The 19865-nt window shown below is 42.4% G+C and overlaps 1 protein-coding gene across 1 annotated transcript in view; it reads right to left on the reverse strand.

Moving 5' to 3' along the window:
* DOP1B (DOP1 leucine zipper like protein B) overlaps positions 1–19865 on the reverse strand; it is a 145101-nt gene continuing 125236 nt past the window's right edge. Inside the window, exons 28-37 of the mRNA XM_023724416.1 lie at positions 14715–14797; positions 14384–14493; positions 14110–14256; positions 12839–12900; positions 11669–11797; positions 4401–4537; positions 3177–3232; positions 2783–2944; positions 1625–1754; positions 1–1221 (exon numbers count right to left, since the gene is read on the reverse strand). Coding sequence (XP_023580184.1) covers positions 970–1221; positions 1625–1754; positions 2783–2944; positions 3177–3232; positions 4401–4537; positions 11669–11797; positions 12839–12900; positions 14110–14256; positions 14384–14493; positions 14715–14797 — 1268 coding nt within the window. The 3' untranslated portion in view covers positions 1–969. The remainder of the gene's footprint in view (positions 1222–1624; positions 1755–2782; positions 2945–3176; positions 3233–4400; positions 4538–11668; positions 11798–12838; positions 12901–14109; positions 14257–14383; positions 14494–14714; positions 14798–19865) is intronic.

Genomic DNA, 19865 nt, shown 5'->3' on the forward strand with positions numbered 1-19865 from the left:
TGAAAGGGGGACAAGAGATGGGCAGGTCTCTAAGGTGGACCATGCTCACTGGCTGAGAGTGAAAGTTCCCACAGTGGGAAGTGGCCCTGAGCCGGGATTCTACACAGGGTGGTGGCATAAGACAAAGAGGCTGGGGGAAGAGTGCGGTGAGAGGCTGCCGCACTACAGAATTGCCTACAGTGATGCTGGCAAAGCGGTAAAGAGATCTCAGAAGGGAGAAAGGAGAAGTGATGAGTCAAATGAGTGCGTTTCCCTGAAAGTAGTTTCAGGCGTTAGTTTCCGTGCCTACACTGACTGATCAAAACTAAACAGAAAGAGCTTGCAAAGCACATTGTGGAGCATCACTGAGGTTACAGTTTCAGAAGTTTTTTTTAAAACTATGTACTTCTTACACAGTGCAACAGTGCAAATGTGATTTTAATGGGCAAGAATTAAATACACTGTGATATCTTCAAGTGCTCAGCTCTGCTCAATGGCCAGTGTTATTATGATGGAAATTACTATTTTCAGAAAATAACATATTCCTATTTTAAAATGCAGCACCAAAATAAATGCTTTAAGGGATATATGTGTGAAAGGTTGGAAAAAATATTCTTTTAACAAAAGTTTAAATTTTTAGAGAAATACACTGAGAAAGACCCATGTATAATTTACTTCAACAACGAAGATGACTTCTTCATTCTTTCCACACTTTACTTCATATTACAAATTTTGTGCTACAGTCAGATGATATATTAATTTTATTTTCATTACATAAATTGGGGAAGAACATATAATCAGATCCCAATATATTACAAGGCATTTAGAGAGGTGCATTTTGTTGCCAAACAGAAAATTATCTGAAATTCACTTTCAAAATTGAAATAGACCCAGTTAAAAGCACTATCTTGGCTCCTTTCTTTTTTAGAATACATCCTGGTTTTCACTGAAGTATCAATAAATGAATTAAACAAATTCTGTCTTACAAGGTTAGCATTCCAGATGCTCCAAAAAATCATGTTCAACACTTTCTTCTAGTTGTTGCAAGATCCTTGGGCTATCTGTGACAAGATCTTCTATCAACGGAGGTCCTGAGGGGTCAGCAGGAAGTTTACTTTGGGTTTTAAAAGCACAATTTAGAGTCCTGAAGAACGGCATCAGTTGCCTAATGCTGGAAACAGAATGCTGGCGCAGGAGAGGAAACTCACTCTTCACAGTTATCTCATCAGAGTTGCTGATTTCCTGCAAATAAAAAGCCCATAGAAAGGATATGCTTTCAAACTCAGATAAAGAATTTTTGAAAATTATTCCATATTATTAAAATCAAGTGCCATATCTATATGGGATCAAAGTGACAACAGCAGCTTGAAAGGTTAGATAGGAGGCTTAGGGGGCTGTGAATTTATGCTAACCGGGAAGGAACAATTTGGAAAAGGAGGGCCAGAACAGTTGCACCACTTGAAGAATGTAATCAGCGTCACTGAATTGTACATGTAGAAATTGATGCATTGGTGTATGTTCTGCTGTGTATATTTTCAACAACAAAAAAATAAAATTATTATGAAATGCCTTTTTCACTGCTTAGGCCTTGTTGCCCCCATCACTTCCCACCATGGATGTAATTTTTTAAAAGGAAAACACTTACCCCATATTTTAATCTTAGAAGTTCTAGAATTCTAACAGTGTGGGGTTTGCATTCTTGGTGATTCTCCTCCAGATCTGACAGGAGGGCAGGACCCTCTGTGTCCACTTCTGGAACAAACGCCCACCTATAACTGGAGGGAAGAAACCGGAAGTCAGGAGAGATGGCTCAGAGCTCACTTCTCTTTACATTTCTTAACAGCTTCATTGAGACACAATTCACATACAATTCATGCATTTAAAATGTACTATTCTATGGCCTTCAGTATATTCAGGGTTGTGCATCCATCACTGAGATCAATTTTAGAATATTTTCATTATCCCCAAAAAATCCCCGTTCCTCTTATCCTCACCTTCTAGTTCCCACATCCCCCCTAGCCCTAGGCAATCATTAATCAATTTCTGTCTCTGCAGATGTGTCTATTCTAGACACTTTATATAAATGGAATCATATAACATGTGGTCCTTTGTGACTGTCTCCTTTGACTTAGCATAATGCTTTCAAGGTTTATCCATGTGATATCATGTGTCAGTACTTCATTCCTTTTTATGGCTAAATATTATTCCATTGTATGAATATACCATATTTTATTTATCCATTCGTCAGGTGATGGACGTTTGCGTTGTTTCTACTTTTTGGCTCATATGAATAATGCTGCTATGTACATCGATGTATAACAGAACTCACTTTTAACCACAAATATGAGAGAGAGAGAGAGAGAAAGTAGCATCTGGGGCCAGGCATGAAATTGACCGTATACGCAGCTGTGTTAAGCCTACGGGAAATGTAAGCCTCTGGGGCAAAGTGAATTGGAGAACAGCATGCTTCATTTAAAGGCATTTATATTGAATTAAAAACCAACAGACAAAAAAAATCTACAAAAACACAGCAAGGATCAGCAGTGGGTGACCACTGTTTTTATAAGCATTCAGTAACAAAAACCACCTCTACAAACACACACCCCAGAAACCCACCCATCAACGCTAGTGTGAGCCAAATTCATGAAACCACAGATGTTGTGAGTAATCTGAGACTTGGTATTCCAAGCTTGCTTATTTGCCACTAGTAACCCTTACTGCAGCTTCTCATAACTATACATGAAAGCATAAGTGAAAGTGAAGTCACTTACTTCAAAAGGGCGCATGGTTTTATCTGACTTACATTTGAAATAACGGCATTTTATCGGGTGGAAAGGAAAGTGCTGTGTCCAAGAATTTGCAAGCTGATAAATACAAGATAAGTTCACTTGGGGGTATCTCCCCCATCGAGGGCCCATTTGCATCAGGGATGGAAACCTTTGTTCTGTTTATTTTGTTGCTGTTTCTGTGAATTTGAAAAGAAAGGAACTCTTGTTACAAATTCGTTCACATCTTCTCTAGTCCATTTGCCTGTGAAATGTCCATAAGGTTTTTCCTTTAAATTTTTTTTCAAAATAGCGGGTCCCATCACAAGTACTTCAAGGAAATAGTATTTAGCACTAGATATCATTACATCTTAGTCATGTCCATTAATCTTGACCACTTTTCACAGACATGCAGATGCTTGTATTACTTACCTCAGTGATTCATCTTCCTCTTTCAGATATTCTTCAAGCTGTGTGAATGTCTGAATCTAAAAGACAAACAACTGCATGTTCAAGTTACTATTTGAGAGAAATTAAACTTAACTTAATGTTTAAAATGTACATGTCTATCCATTAGCAAAGGAGCCCTGGTAGCGCAGTGGTTAAGCACTTGGCTGCTAATTGAAAGGCTGGTGGCTCGAATCCACCAGCCGCTCCAAGGGAGAAAGATGTGGTAGTCTGCTTCTGTAAACATTTACAGCCTTGGAAACTCTATGGGGCAGTTCTACTCTGTCCTACAGGGTTGCTATGAGTCAGAATCGACTCAACGGCAGTGGGTGGTGGTGGGTGGATCCATGAACAACTGCCTCTTTTGCCATGAGGCCACAAGAACTGGATGGTGTCTAGTTACTACTACTGAATGTTTTAATCAAAGATTCTATAGAAGAATCTCGCTCAAAAGGGGGAAAAATGCAGAACAGAATTTCAATTCTCATACAATCTAGACTTTCTGAAGCTCCTATAAGTACTGCCCTGAGATAAGCAGTAACCCTGTAACCATAAATCAAAAATATCCCCTGAAGTCTTCTTTATACCAAAAACAATCTAGCTTAACTAGTAACGAATGTCTGTCATGAGCTTCACGCTCTTTTAGAAAACATACTATAATGGATCAAATTGTTAAGAGCAATTCAAAAGGTTAGATATGCAGCTTAGGCAGAAAATGAGTTTATGTCAATAGGGGAGGAACAAATTGGAAAAGGAGATGGGAATGGAAGCACAATTTGAGGAATGCAATCAATGTCACAGTATTGTACATGCAGAAATTGGGAGATTGGTGTATGTTTTCAACAACAATGTTGTTGGGTGCCGTTGAGTCAGTTCCGACTCATAGTAACCCTATGTATAACACAATGAAGCACTGCCTGATGTTATGCCACCCTCACAATCTCAACAATAAAAAAGAAAAAAATGTACATGTCTATAAAAAATTAGCAAATTAATAATATCAAACAGTACAAATTAGTTAGAATAACTGACAATTGAGGGATTAAATATAACTATAAAATGAGATATAATATTCTCTATTTAACCAAGAGCTATGTGCCAACTTGACTGAAAAACGACTTTGCAGATAAAATTTGATACATGTGAAACAGTATATAGTTCCTGGATTAAAAAAAGCCCCAACCTTGCTTTCAAGAACAAAATACTTACCAATTCAGAGATCATTATTGGCCACAGTGAAGTCAAATGTTGAGGAGATATTCTTAGCAGCAAAACTCTGAAAAAAAGAAACATCTGAGCAGCAACTATGGGTGTCTGTCCAACTCTGAGATTGTCTGTCAGGCGTTCTAAGGAAAGAAGATTTTAAAGATGTCACACAAATATGCAGTTCTGGGTTTCTTAATAGAGCAAGAAGAAAAATAAAATTGTAATCGTTTTGACATCTTGACAACACCCCAGTGTGAGAAATGGGTTTTAAGAGAATGTTTTTGTGAACCTAGTCTGCTCTCAGCCTTCTCCTTTGGGAACTACAGCTGTTTCTGGCACTTGCTAAAGGCAGGGAATCACAGCCTCCATCTGGGGCCACAGCTGAGTAGGGTGAAATGAACATCTGACTCAAGGCCAGAAACCCACTGGATGACCAGTGACCACTTAAATTTTCTTCTAAAAATATGAATTATGAGACAGAGAAACCAAAAACAGTCCTTGGTGGGCAATGGACTTATAGGATCTTATAGACTGGCTGACAGACAACAACGTATTTTCAGGGGAGGGGGCTGGAAGCAGAGAGAGTAAATAAAACATTTCCCCTATAAAGTTTAGGTTTGACGGCGAAGACAAAAACCTTAATTCCTTCAGGAGGGAAATAAAAAGGCGTGAGTTAAATTCTCTAGCCCCTAACACTCTTCTCCGCTTCTCCACTGAAATAATTGTTTATAGGATGCAGTTTTTTTCATAACTTAAGATCTCTTAGGAACATTAATTGCTATAGCAAATGGCTGAACTATGGTCATGCTAGCTAAGATCTTCTACAGTACATTTATAAAAACTTCTTTTTATTTGAGCTTAAGTAGCTTAAGTAGATTTTTTAAAAATAAATATTTTATTGAGTTTTTGATAGAAGTTTACATAGCAAATTAGATTCCCATTTAACAATTTCTATAGCCCTGGCGGCGCAGTGGTTAAGAGCTACAGCTGCTAACAAAAGGTCGGCAGTTTGAATCCACAAGCTGCTCCTTGGAAACCCTGTGGGGCAGTTCTTCTCTGTCCTATAGAGTTGCTGTGAGTTGGAATTGACTCGATGGCAACGGGTTTGGTTTGAGGTTTTTTTATACATCTTGTTCTGTTTCCAGCATCAGTGACATTGCTTACACTTGCATAAGTGGATTTTTAATTTCTTGTCTTTAAAAGCAGCCTGACTGAAAGAAGGATCATCTGTAGTTCAGACACTTGACAAACAAGTTGGCATTTTTAAAAAGTGGTTTGCCTTTCTGGTTCTGGACAAGATGGAGTAAGTAGATCCCTCCCTATTCTAATTACAACAACTAAAAAACCTGCAACGAAATGGATAAATCAACTATCAGAAAAGTCCGAAAGTTGGAGAAAAGGAGGCAGGACTGGCTGGGGAACTCAGGACTTAAAGAATGACGTTGTGGTGAGTTCCCTTGGGATTTGTTACTCTGGCCTGAGCGTACGAGACACCTGTAACCTGGAATGTCAAAATCTCAACTTGAATGAGAGAAGACAATCGATAAGACACCAGTGCACAGGCAACAGCAGGGAAGGCTTAGACAGTGCTAAAAGGCAAGAGAAGGAAACCAAAGGCCTACAGAATGGTAAGTAAGACATACATCTGTCCCTATTGGCAGATGACATACATTGTCCCTATTTTGTCTATGGAGAAAATCTCAAGGAACCTACAAAAAAAACTTGTAGAACTAAAAAGCAAGTTTAGCAAGGCTGCAGGACACAAAGTCAACGCACAAAAACCAACCATATTTCTATATGGACTAGCAAGGAAAACTGGAAATCAAAATGAAAAAAGATAATGCCATTTACAATGGCTCAAAAAGAAATGCTTTTCAGTACTATTTCTGCAATTACTTGCGAGTCTTAAACTATTTCAAAATAGAAAGCACTTTAAAAAAGTGGTCTGTATACCTAAAACATATCTCGTACTGGTATTCCAAATAAAAGCTAAATCCATGGTATTATTTTTCAGCCAAGATGATCTATTTTAGAATCTGTAATTTTCTTTAATCTCTACCATTCCTCTCTTAGCTCACTGACAAACCTTCCAAGCTGACCCTGTCCTTGGCGGGCAGAGAGCTAATGAAGGCTGGAGGTCAGATCCCTGCACTGCCATTTGCAGTTTGTGGACCCTTGCTCCTGCTGGTCCCTGAATCTCACGGGGCTCGTTTCTTATTCATGGAGCTAGAACAACACCCCTACTCTGCCTGCTTCGAAGGGGACAGGTGTCCCACCAATGACCACAGTCTACCATTGGGAACCAGAGGGCTTACATTTCAGCCCAGGCTTTGCTGGTTAGGGGCAACAAAATTTTAGGCGGGTGCCAATCTCTCCGAGGAAACCCTGGTGGCGTAGTGGTTAAGAGCTACGGCTGTTAACCAAAAGGTCAGCAGGTTCGAATCCACCAGGCGCTCCTTGGAAAACCTATGGGGGCAGTTCTACTCTGTCCTGTAAGGTCGTGTGAGTCGGAGTCGACTCCATGGCAGCAGGTTTGGTTTTTGGTTTTGAATGTCTCTGAGCATCAGTTTCCTCATGTCAAAAACAGAGCTAATAGGTACTCACAGGGAAGAAAGCTTAACACATGGGAAGGGCTCCAACGGGCCTGGCAGGAACCACACCTACCCCATTTAAAGGAGCAGAGACTTTCCTCCAGAGCTCTCAGATCCCTTCATCAGGAGCTTTTGTGTTGGGTGGTGGCTGTCCTCCTCTCATTTAGGAAGCAGAATATTTCCCTCTCCTTTTTTAAATTACTCCTTTGGGCTTATTACAGCTTCTTTTGTGATTAGTGTAAAAAACATGTAACTCTGAGCTGAGGTATATGAGCTACCCAGACCCCAGCCTGACATCAACCTCATTCAGTGCTATTTGATGGTGCTATTTATAGTAGGGGGAAGGATCCCAGAGGGTGTCCCAGAAAAGAAACATTTCTCCTGCTTCTTTTGATTCAGTCACAGTTGCCGCAGAGCCAACTCTGACTCATGGTGACCCCACGTGTGTCGGAACAGAACTGTGCTCCACAGGGTTTTCAATGGTTGATTTTTCAGAAGTAGATCACCAGGTCTTTCTTCCGAGGTGCCTCTGGGTGGATTCGAACTGCCAATCTTTTGGTTAGCAGCTGAGAGCATTAACCGTTTGTACCACCCAGGGACTCCTTTTTATTAGACCTAACCAATTTACTCTGGGGTGCAACAAAGAAGTTTCTTGATGCATCTACTCCTTTGAGAGAAACCTGGGCATCACTGTCCCATGGGCATCGCAAGGCCAGTCAAGTATCCCCAGACTCTACCGGAGGACACTCTGCATTTTCTCACTGTAGGGCCTTCTGAAGTCCAGGCCTACCGAGAGATGGTCGCGGGACAATGGCAATAGACAGGGAAGTGCTTTGTAAACTGTCAGGTAATAAAAAATGACACAAGTAAATTGTTTATTTTTTTAATGTGGTAATTGTAGAAATACAGCACTTGAGCTACCCAAAGTGGAGGGTATTACTCAGAGAAATCCCTCTTTCCCTCAGAGTCCAAAAAGCGTCTCCTATGAAAGTCAGCATGATTGCCCCTGCTTCTCTTTCCCTCTCAGAGGCATGATTTCTTAGATTTTTTGGATGTTCAGATCTGGCCATGGTTGAATTCTCTACACCAGTGTTTGAGAATGGCTATTGTCTGTTCTTTTTCTGGTTCTAGCTTCTATAGATCTAATACTGACTGTTTAGCCCTCTGGTGGGCAGTGGTGGTTCACTGACAGAATTCTCACCTTCCATGCGGGAGACTAGCGCTTGATTCTCGGCCTATGCACCTCATGCACACCCACCACCCTTCTGTCAGTGGAGGCTTGCATGTTGCTGTGATGCTGAACAGGTTTCAGTGGAGCTTCCAGACTAAGATGGACTAAGAAGAAAGACCTGGCAATCTACTTCTGAAAATCAGCCAGTGAAGACCCTATGGATCACAACAGTCTGAACTGCAACCGATCATGGGGATGGTACAGGACCAGGCAGTGTTTTGTACTATTGTGCATGGGGCTGCCATGAGTTGGGGTTGACTCAATGACAGCTAACAGCAACTGCAGCCCTCTGGGCTTCAACCCCACATTTTAGAGGAGTGTGTGAAGGGAGATGGGGGAAAGGGGATGGGTTTCTCCTGACAAGGAGCAGGTATTTACTCTCAGACAGAGAAGGCACTAAAAGGACCACAAGGGACACTGCCCAACGCACTCTCCTTTATCATTCTCCTCTTTCCTCCACTGAGAAAGTAGACTTAAGGTTTAACTTTAAGACCTGTTAAAGTTATCTTCAGAAGGTCAAGTGGCCAGGTGCATAAGGCACCATCACACTTCCTACAAACTAAAGGAAATACAATTTTCCCCTCCACATTTTGTAGGACGCAACGAAGTTCAGCTTTGACCCTGAATTCAGCCAAGGCCTTTGGAAGGCTGCTGTCACCATTACTGGCATCTCTGGTTACCATCAATTGGATCAGCCTCCTATATAATTCAAGCAAGGAATGCCACTTGGATTTGTCAATATTCACTTTCATATAGCTAAGAATTCGAGATATCATGACTTCTCCCTATTATGTGCTTCACACGTTGAAATTATGTCAGTTGAAGTATACAGGTATTTTATCATTGCAAATGTAAAGTAGTGCCATAATTAATAATTGTGAAAGCTGTTAATTTTCTGAACTGAGACAATTAAGACCTTTCACATAGTTAACCAAGCAGGGAAGTGGGTTGACAATTAGTACGAATATTAACAGCACATTAGCAAGATGACTTTAGGAAGAGCACATGCTTTGTGAGCTGACAAATGTTTATAAACATTGTTTAAGAAGGGCTGAGTAACAGATTTATACCATAATTGTGCCTAGAAACAAACAGAATGTCCTTCAGTTGATGAATGGGTAAACAAGTCTGGAATGGAATACTATTCAGCAATGAAAAGGCATAAGCTACCAATAAATGCAACAGAAAGGGTAACTCTCAAATACGTTATGCTAAGTGAAAGCAGGCTACACGTTGTGCGACTTCCTTGATACGACATTCTGGAAAAGGCAAAACCAGAGGAACAGAAAGCAGATAACTGGTCTCCAGGGCCCGAGTGTAAGATATTGGCTACAAAGGAGCATGAGGGAACTTTTGGGGGTGATAGAAATATTCTATATATTGATCGTGGGGGTGGTTACACAACTATGTATGTTTATCAAAATTTAAAGAACTGTATACTGAAAAAGGGTGACTTTTACTGTCTACAAATTATGCCTTATTAATTAAACCTGACCAAAACAAAGATTTATATCACAATTACAATATCTGTAGAACTGGTGTTCTACTAGCCTTCATAATATTAAGCAAAATATTCTTCAAGAATTATGTTAATTTTATTTAATACCATTTGGGCTAAGAATCTTAAAGGAAAAAAATTTCCTACTTGAGAATTCTTTCGTATCTTGGAGGAAGGTGAACTGAAAACAGAATGACTTTGCTACCTGAACATTTTATGAGGAAGAAAAAAACTTTAGAAACATTGTACAATACCCACAGTAACTCATTTTTGATGCAGACAGAGAACATGGTGAATATGAAGAAAATAAAAAAGTTTTTAAGGAAAAATTAGGCACTTTCCCAAATCTTACTCCTTCACCAGCCCCAACTGAAAGTGCTGATCTCGGTAGTATTGTAAACACAAGGTATTTTGACTGTGGGAGGGACCTGGCAGGAGACAGTGCTGAGAAAGTGCCATTCATGGACTGTACTGTCAGACTTTTAAAAACTACCTACTCTGGACTGAATTGTGTCCCCCAAAAAGGTATTTTGAAGTTGTAAGCCCCAGTACCTATGAGCATGACCTTGCTTTGGAAACAAGGTCTTTGTAGATGTAATCAAGTTAAGGTGAGGTCACCTGGAGCAAGGGGACCATAATCCAACAACTGGTGCCCTTATAAGAGGAGGAGACGAGACAGAGAGACACAAACAAGGAGAATGCCATGTGACGATAGAGGCAGAGATTGAAATGATGCACCTACAAGCCAAGATACACCGAGGATTACCTGCCGGCAACGCCAGAAGCTAAGAGAAAGGCATGGAACAGCTCTTTCCTAGAGCCCTCAGAGAGAGCGCAGCCCTGCTCACCCCTTGATTTTGCACTTCCAGCCTCTGAACTCTGACAGATTCAATTTCTGTTGTTTTAAGCTACCTTGTGTGTGGGACTTTGTGATGACAGCCCTAGGAATCTAATATACCAAACCAAAACCAAACTTGGTGCCACTGAGTCTATCCCAATTCTTAGCGACCCTATAGGACAGAGTACAACTGCCCCATACGGTTTCCAAGGAGCGGCTGGTGGATTCTAACAGCTGACCTTTTGGTTAGCAGCCACAGCTCTTAACCACTGTGCCACCAGGGGTCCCACTGTGGCCCAGTCCTCCTGGAAGGTCTCCTGAAGAAACAAGTTGAACTACGGGAAGACTAGGCAACATTTATAGAGCACCTGCTACGTCCAAGGCACTGGGCTATCCCGGCACTGAGAATGCGGAATGAAGAACTTGCACTTCCTACACAAGGCGAAAGGGGAGAAGAGGCTGAATCTGATTTTGGAAGATGCTGTGCACTAAACCCTACGGTCACAGAGAGGAACATATTGTGGTCCTGCAAAGTTCCTCATGGCTGGGTAGGGAGGTACTACATAATTCAACTCAACACACATGCAATATACACCTGATGTATAACAAGTGCTTTGCTAAATGTGTGTGGGGAGGTGGGAGGAGGCTGTCCGAACTTCAGTAAAAGGCAGAAGGGGATTGTTGTTGTTGTTGGGTGCCCTGGAGTCTATTCCAATTCATACTGACCCTGTAAGACAGAGCAGAATTGCCCCACAGGGTTTCCAAAGAGTGGCTGGTGGATTTGAACTGCTGACCACTTGGTTAGCAGCCAACCTCTTAACCACTGTGCTACCAGGGCTCCAGAATCAGATACACTAGCTAATAAAAATTAACATTATAATAACTGATTTTTAAAATAAAGTCTTACATTTATTGATATATTTCCAAAGTTCTTCTATGATGCTGATAGTTTCTGGCCTCAGCTAAGTACTAATTTTAACACTCAACTATTCAGCCAAAATGCACTGTGGGTCCCTATACTAGTCAGTTCATCTCATCTGTGTGTGTGTGTGTGTGTGTGTGTGTGTGTGTGTGTGTGTGTATATCAGGGGCAGGGAAGGCTGCCCGTCTTACCTTGTATCAGTGGAAGGTAAGGGTGATACTGATCAAATTCCCCACTGAAGATGGCGAACGCCTGGCGCTTCAACAGCATGGCTTTCTGTTCAAAACTTGAGAACAGCTTTAGAGAACTGCTCTGCATGTCTAGAATGAATATAGCGAATGAATGACACTGAGTGAGAAAACTACGAAACGTAAGTCACAGGAAGTTCCTATCAGTGTAATTCCTACCCTCCTTGGTGAAAAATCATGATCATGTTGAAATGGGGTCATGTGATCATTATTCCCATATTTATGTTTTAAAATATTTCTTTCTTTAATGGTACTTAGTGACAATATTAGAAGAGGGTATGAGATATACTCCTAATAAATTACAGGGAACTTACCGTTACTTTCAACACAAAAGTCAGGACCTGAACCTGGCTACCACAATGACCACCCTGACAGGGAACACAACAGAGAGTGCCTGATGGAGCAGGAGAAAAGTGGGGTGCAGAGCTCAAATCCTGGTCAAAAGACCAGACTTAATGGTTTGATTGAGACTGGAGGGACCACGGAAGACATGGCCCTGGACTCTCTGTTAGCCCAAAACTAAAACCATTCCCAAGGCCAATTCTTCGGACAAAGATTAGATTGGACTGTGGGACATAAAACGATACTCGTGAAGTGTGTGCTTCTTAGCTCAAGTAGATACATGAGACTAAATGGGCAGCTCCTGTCCAAAGGTGAAATGAGAAGGCAGAGAGGGTCAGGAGCTGGCTGAATGGACACGGGAAGTCAGTGGTGGAAAGGAGGAACGTGCTGTCACGGTATAGGGACAGCAACTAGGGTCACACAGCAATGTATGTATAAATTTCTGTATGAGAGACTAACTTAAATTGTAAACTTTCACTTAAAGCACAACAATTGAAAAAACAGAGAGAGAGAAAAAAGTCAGGACCTGAAGTGGCTGCTTTCCGTTGTCTCTCTCCATTACAAACTGTAGAGAAGGTGGTCATTCTTGTCAACAGACTATATGGGAGAGGCTCAATCATTTAGTCCTGACATACGTACATCACGTTACAGTTTGAGGCGTAGACAGCACCATAAAAGGTTTAAGTAGGGTTCTGAAATGCATGGTAATGCCTGACTATCGTGGCATTAGTCCTTAAATTGTGACTTATGTGCAAGTAACGTGGAACTTACTCATTAAATCTTTAAACATGGTTCTCTCATGAGCCAGAAGATGGTCGATAATGGACCTCCAACTGAATATTAAACAAAATATAGTTAATGAAATACATGACGGATGGTAGTCTGATTAAGAATGTCAAGAAAATAACATTCCCCTTTAAGATTGTTAAAGACTGAAAAGAGATTTATTAGAAATAAATAGCTTTGGTCTAAGGGAAAGCTAGCAAAAAATTTTCATTTATAGCCACAACACAGGGAATGAAAAACGGCCTTTGCCCATATTACTGTAAAAGAAAACAAAATTGGCAAGGTTCTCTGGCTTTTTCAAGGGTTGCCCTTAAAAACGTCCACGCTTGATGGTGTTCTACATCTGTGCTGACAGAAAGAAGTGGGAGTCGTGAAGACAATGCCAACACTTCCTCTCCACAGGGCTAACTTGCGCATGGGCGCCCCCAGCAGAGAAACAGGATGACAAGGGTGAAACCTACAGGGCCCCGAGCAGCCTTTGGGTGGCGGCAGGGCCGACTCCAGACATACGAAAGGCTGACCCGATCTCCCTGCTCTAGCCTTGGGCCTTCCCTGCCACCTATAAACACCTGCTAACAAGCCGGGGGAGGGTTACCGAGCGGTTTTGTTGATCTACTGGGAAAAGGCTGGCTGGCCGCAAGCTCTCAGGAAGAGCTTGTGGTGTGGCAGCTGGGCAGATGGGGTTAGAAATACTGCCTACGTCACTAGTACGTTCTGTCAAATATTTTGTAGTTACAAGATAAAGTAGTTTTAACCTGAGTATCAGTGGAACCCTGTATTATATTCTTTAGGAATAATAAAAATATCCAACCAGCTGCTGTGGAGTCAGCTCTGACTCATGGTTACCCCACATGCGTCAGAGTAGAACTGTGCTCCAGAGGGTTTTCATGGCTGATTTTTTGGAAGGAGATCGCTAGGCCTCTCTTTTGAGGTGCCTCTGGGTGGACTCGAACTTCCAACCTTTTGGTTAACAGCCAAGCTTGTTAACAGTATGTACCACTCAGGGGCTCCATATGCTCTCTCAATCATGTGGAATTCCTCTTTTGACACATGAGGCACCTTTTCATACGACACCTTTGTATTTTAAAATACTGAATTCCCTTCCCATGAACACAGAGACAACATGTGAGTTGAGACAGTGATGGACTATTATCTGGATTGATGCTGTTTCAGGGATGAGAACAAACTATGTAAAGTCAACCACTGTGCCCACTGGAAGATTCTGAGCACATTTTTATAAGGACGGCATTTCTTACTGAACACAAGAGGTATCCATCTGAAAGAAAGCTGGGTCCAAAAACAATTCCAGGACTTCTTTCTTCCAGGCTCGTTTTGTATAGGAATAACCACTCAGAGCACTCAGCAGCTGAGCTCCAGCACGGAAGCTGGGAGCGTTGTAGGCACTAAATGGAATGGGAAAAGAAAAGGGTCACAGTCAAAGACAGTCCAAGGAAAGCTGCTTGATTCAATTCTTTACATATTTACATTTCTTTGCATACAGGAAGGGTAAAATGGAGAAGACAGTGTTACCTGTGGTTGCGTAAGTAAGGAAAAACATAATAAAGCAAGCGTGAGATTAAGGGCACAGCCTTCTCCTTCTCATCACTTCGATAAACCATGTCCAGGAGAGACGCCAGAACCTAAAAGAATGGACAGTAAGAAGCCGGAAATCTCCCGAAGTGACAATAAGAAATGTAGTCCTCAAATCACAACACAAATTCCACGGCGCAGCTCCAGGCCGAGATGGATTTAGAAGCTCCCCTAGGATGGGCTGCCTACATGCCCTGGGCCCTGAGCATGGAACGCCTTTGTCCTGCTGGCAATCATTTATGTAGGGATGACAACTCAGGTCTGTATTTACCTCTGCCAGGAGAGAGAGGGCTTGCACGCTGTACACCGAAGGGGCAGATGCAGACACCATCGAAGAAGCTGCAGCAGCTTCCGCTGAAACAGAGGCATTTGTGTTTAAGTTGTGATGGGTGGGTCACTATGTACTGTCTGTCAGGGATTGAATTATGTCCCCCAAAAAACACGTGTATCAATTTGGCTGGGCCATGAGTCCCTGTATTGTGTGACTGTCCTCCATTTTGTGATTGTAGTTTTATGTTAAAGAAGATTAGGGTGGGATTGTAACACCCTTACTAAAGTCACATCCCTGATCCAATGTAAAGGGAGTTTCCCTGGGGTGTGGCCTACACCACCTCTTATCTTACAAAAGATAAAAGGAAAGGGAAGCAAGCAGAGAGTGGGGTACCTCATACCACCAAGAAAGCAGTGCCAGGGGCAGAGCGTGTCCTTTAGACCCGGGGTCCCCAGGTGGAGAACCTCCTAGTCCGGGGGAATATTGATGAGAAGGCCCACACAGACAGAAAGGCTTCCCCTGGAGCTGACACCCTGAATTTGGACTTTTAGTCTACTTTCCCGTGAAGAAATAAATGTCTTCGTTAAAGCCATCCACTTGTGGTATTTCTGTTGTAGCAGCACTAGATGACTAAGACACTGCCCCAAACGCATCACATGAACTTGAGTCATGAGCTCCCACCTTTCATACTGACTGTACGTAAATACAACTTACGGTATTCTTTTCTGCTAACACGTACAATTTCAGGAACTAAATCTTGATCGGCACAGATTCAGTCTTCCCTTCATTTCTATTCTTGTCATCATTCTTGGAACTTCAACATCCACTTGGATGATTCATCTAACATCTGGGCCTCTAAGCCCCTTGACATTTTCTCTTCCAACAATCTTTTATTCTGCTCCAGCTCAATCATCTGCTGCCACTGTCCTAACCTTGACCTCACCAATTTCCAGGAGCACTATATCCAAAATTTCCATCTTCTCTTTCCTGCTCGCTCACCCCCTGCCTTAGTCATCTAGTGCTGCTATAAGAGAAATACCACAAGTGGATGGCTTTAACAAAGATATGTTTATTCTCCCACAGTCCAGTAGGCTACAAGTCCAAATTCAGGGCACCAACTCAAGGAGAAGGCTTTCTCTCTGTGTTGGCTCTGAAGGAAGGTCCTTGTGATGCATCAGTCTTCCCTCGGTCTGGGAGCTTCTCAGCGCAGGAACCTCAGGTCCAAAGGGTGCGCTCTGCTCCTCGCACGGCTTTCTTGGTGGTGTGAGGTTCCCCTGTCTCTCTGCTTGCTTCTTTTATATCTCAAAAGAGATTGGCTTAAGACACTATCTAATCCTGTAGACCTCATCAGTACAACTGCTGCTAATCCATCTTATTACATCATAGTGATAGAGTTTACAACACATAAGGAAATCATATCAGATACAAAATGGTACATAATCATACAATACTGGGAATTATGGCCCAGCCAAGTTGACAGATATTTTTGGGGGACACAATTCAATCCATGACACCCCCAGAACCCTGCTCCAGCAATTTCCTGAATACCACCAATCCCCTGAGCCTACCACCTTGACTGCCCATCAGCGGCTCCAGGTTTTCATTTCTCTCCCTCCCTCCTCCCTCCCATGGTCTATCATCTACCTTGCAAACACCCTTAACTCCTCTGCTTCTCTTTCCTGCTGAAGTGCTTACCTAGAAAAATGCTACATGCCATGGTCTGTCTGTGCAGTCCTCACGTAGCTAAATGTTCCTGGAGAAAACAGCACCTCTGTGCAGCTCATTTCACATTCTTCACGATTGTGAACCTCGAAAGGGACCTGCTAGATAATCCCACCACATGTACCTGGGTGGTATACTGGTTTTCCCACTCTAGAAAACAATTCTTTCACCTCTTCACATGTCCCTCAATATCCCTCACTCTCCTCAGCCGATAACTTCACCTCATATTTATTGAGAAAATGCTATCAAATGGGAACGCCCTCGCTTTGCCACTACGAGTTACTAACCCAAAGCATTTACATCTCTATTCTCTACCTCCTCTTTTGCTCTAACAGACATGTCCCTGGCTCCTATCAAATAACAATAACTCCATTTATGATATTAATCCTGGCCCTATGGCCTTCAAGGACTTTGCTTTGTGACTGCTCTCTCTCGTATTAATTTCTTCCTTTTTGCTGCATTGTTCCCATTAGCACACAAAGAGGCTTTGATATACTCCAATTTAAAAACAAATCAAAAGAATTCAAACCATTCTTTGATCCTCAGTCCCACTTGGCTACTGCCCTTTTTACAGTTAAGCTTCAAGGAGTTTCTACTTTCACTGTCTCCACTTGCTCACCTTCTATACTCTTCTTTGACCCCTGCAATCAGGCTTTCCCTCCTCATAATCCACACCACCCATCCCCAATGACTTCCACATTGCCCAGTCCAGTGCGTCTGTCTTTACTTCTTGGCGGCAGCCCTACACTTGGTTATCTCCTCCTCTCCTTCTTTAAATACTTTTTTTCTGGTAGTTTCCACGACTCTATACTCTGTTTTTTTTTTTTTTTCTCTCCTATGACTGCTTAATGTCTTCGCTGGCTCCTTCTCCCTTCTAGACATCTCACATTTAATATGTGCAGAACGGAACTCAATTCCCTTCTCCAAAATCTTCTTCCTTCAGTCTTCTCCATCTCAATAGATTACTTAAGTCAAAAATCTAAAATCATCTTTGATTGTGCTCTCTTTTTTATTAATCATACATCCAATCTATCAGCAAGTCCTATTGATTCCGCATTTAAATCAGTCCACCTCTCTCTATGGCCCCTGCCTCCAAGCCAGTATTATCTTTTGCCCCAACATTGCTGCCTGGGGCTGGGTTCCCTAGAGAAGCAAAACCAGTGAAGCATCTACATGTATGTGTGTATATACATATACACACATATATACACACATATACACACACACACATATATATATATATACACACACACACATATAAAGAAAGAGAGAGATTTATATCAAGGAAATGGCTCATGTGGTTGTAACTTGTATTTGGAACTAACTTCTACACACATTTTGTATTCCCTTTGCCCTCAGCAAGCACCTCAGCTGGTCCTGGTTCTTTGCTTAAGGGGTGACCCAAACTTTCATTCCTGAAGAGTTTGGGTCATTAGCAGTCATGTCAGAATTGGGTTGCTGTAGTTTTCCATTGACTTTAATCACTGGGCATGGTAGTACTGAGATGCCCTAAAGGATCTCCTGTACTCCAGACACACTCTTCTTTGCCTCCATTATGTAATATCAATCTGATTTGCTCTTGGTAATCAGGATTAACCACACCACCCTTCTTTGCCTGTTAATCCAGAGGCATAAGGGCCCAAAGTGGCCAGGTGGCATTCTTAACTTTCAGTTCAATGGAATCAGTGATGTGTCTCCAGGTGAGAGCATTCCTTCCTCTGGAACTAAGAACTCTAGACCTGCAGAGCATAGGGTTGTGGGGACAGGAAGCACAAATTTTGTGAGTGGTGCCACTCCCACTTCCACCCCTTGATTCCTGCACCTATGAATCCTGGCTATGGCAGAAACAGCACCATATACTGGACACTGGTTTAGAGCATATACAGCCTCCTGGAGAACACTGCCCCAATCCTGAAAAGTACTGCCACCTAGCTGGTACTGTAACTGTGTCTTTAGAAGGTCATTCTATTGTTCTATCAAGCCAGCTGCTTCAGGATGAAGGGGAACATGGTAAGACAAGTGAATTCCATAAACATGGGCCCATTGCCACACTTCATTTGCTGTGAAGTGAGTCCTTTGATCCAAGGCAATGCTGTTTTGGGATATTGTGATGGTGGATAAGGCATTCTGTAATTAAGTCCATGGATGGCAGTTTTGGCAGAAGCATTGGGGGCAGGGAAGGCAAATCCATATCCTGAGTAAACGTCTATTCTAGTAAGAAAAAAACACTGCCCTTTCCATGAAGGAAGTGGTCCAATGTAACCAACCTGCCACTAGGTTGCTGGCTGATCACCTTGAGAAATGGTGCCATATCAGGGACTCAGTGTTGGTCTCTGCTGCTGGCAGATTGGACACTCAGTAGTGGCTGTAGCCAAGTTGACCTTGGTGAGTAGAAGTCCATATTGCTGAGCCCATGCATAACCTCCATATCTGCTACAATGGCCACTTTGCTCATGAGCCCATTGGGCAATGACAGGAATGGCTGGGGAAAGAGGATGACTGGTTTCCACAGAACGTGTCATCCTATTCACTTTTTTTGTTAAAATCTTCCTCTGCTGAGTCACCTTTTGGTGAGCATTCACATGACACAAACATCTTCACTTTTTTTGCCCATTCAGAGAGGTCTATCCACAAATCTCTTCCCTATAACCTCCTTGTCTCCAATTTTCCCATCATGTTCAAGTCCTTGACCATCCAGTCAAAAAATTGGCCACAGCCCTTCAGTCAGTATACAATTGCACATCTGGCCACTTCTCCTTCTAAACGAAGTAAACAACCAGTTGCACTGCTTGAAGTTCTGCCCATTCGGACGATTTCCCTTCACCACTGTCCTTCAGAGAGGTCCCAGAAAGGGGCTGTAGTGCTGTGGCTGCCCATTTTCGAGTGGTGCCTGCATATCGCACAGAACCATCTGTAAACCAGGCATGAATTTTCTCTTCCTCAGTCAACTGATTGTAAGGAGCTCCATAAGGCCATAGATGCAGATTGGGAGATGGAAAGTAATGTGTCAGGAGTGAAGACCATGGGCACTTGGGCCACTTCCTCATACAACTTACTTGTGCCTTCAGGTCCTGCTCAGGCCCGATCGCATATATACCACTGCCATGTAATGACGGAGTGCTGCTGTGCACGCCCAACCTTATGGCTCTGTGGGTCAGACAACACTCAGTTCATGATGGGCAGCTTGAGCCGCATGGTGACTTGGCAGCCCATGATTAAGTAGTCTCTATTAAGGCCTAGTAAAAAGCCAAAAGCTGTTTCTCAAAAGGAGAGTATCTATCTACAGAGGATGGCAGCGCTTTGCTACAAATTCCTAAGGGTCTGTGCTGTGATTCACCAATAGGGGCCTGCCAAAGACTCCAAACAGCATCTCTATCTGCCACCGGCACTTCAAACACTATTGGATCAACTGGATCATGTGGCCCAAGT

Source organism: Trichechus manatus, unplaced genomic scaffold (genome assembly GCF_000243295.1).
Source record: "Trichechus manatus latirostris isolate Lorelei unplaced genomic scaffold, TriManLat1.0 scaffold00245, whole genome shotgun sequence".
Classification (NCBI taxonomy): domain Eukaryota; kingdom Metazoa; phylum Chordata; class Mammalia; order Sirenia; family Trichechidae; genus Trichechus; species Trichechus manatus.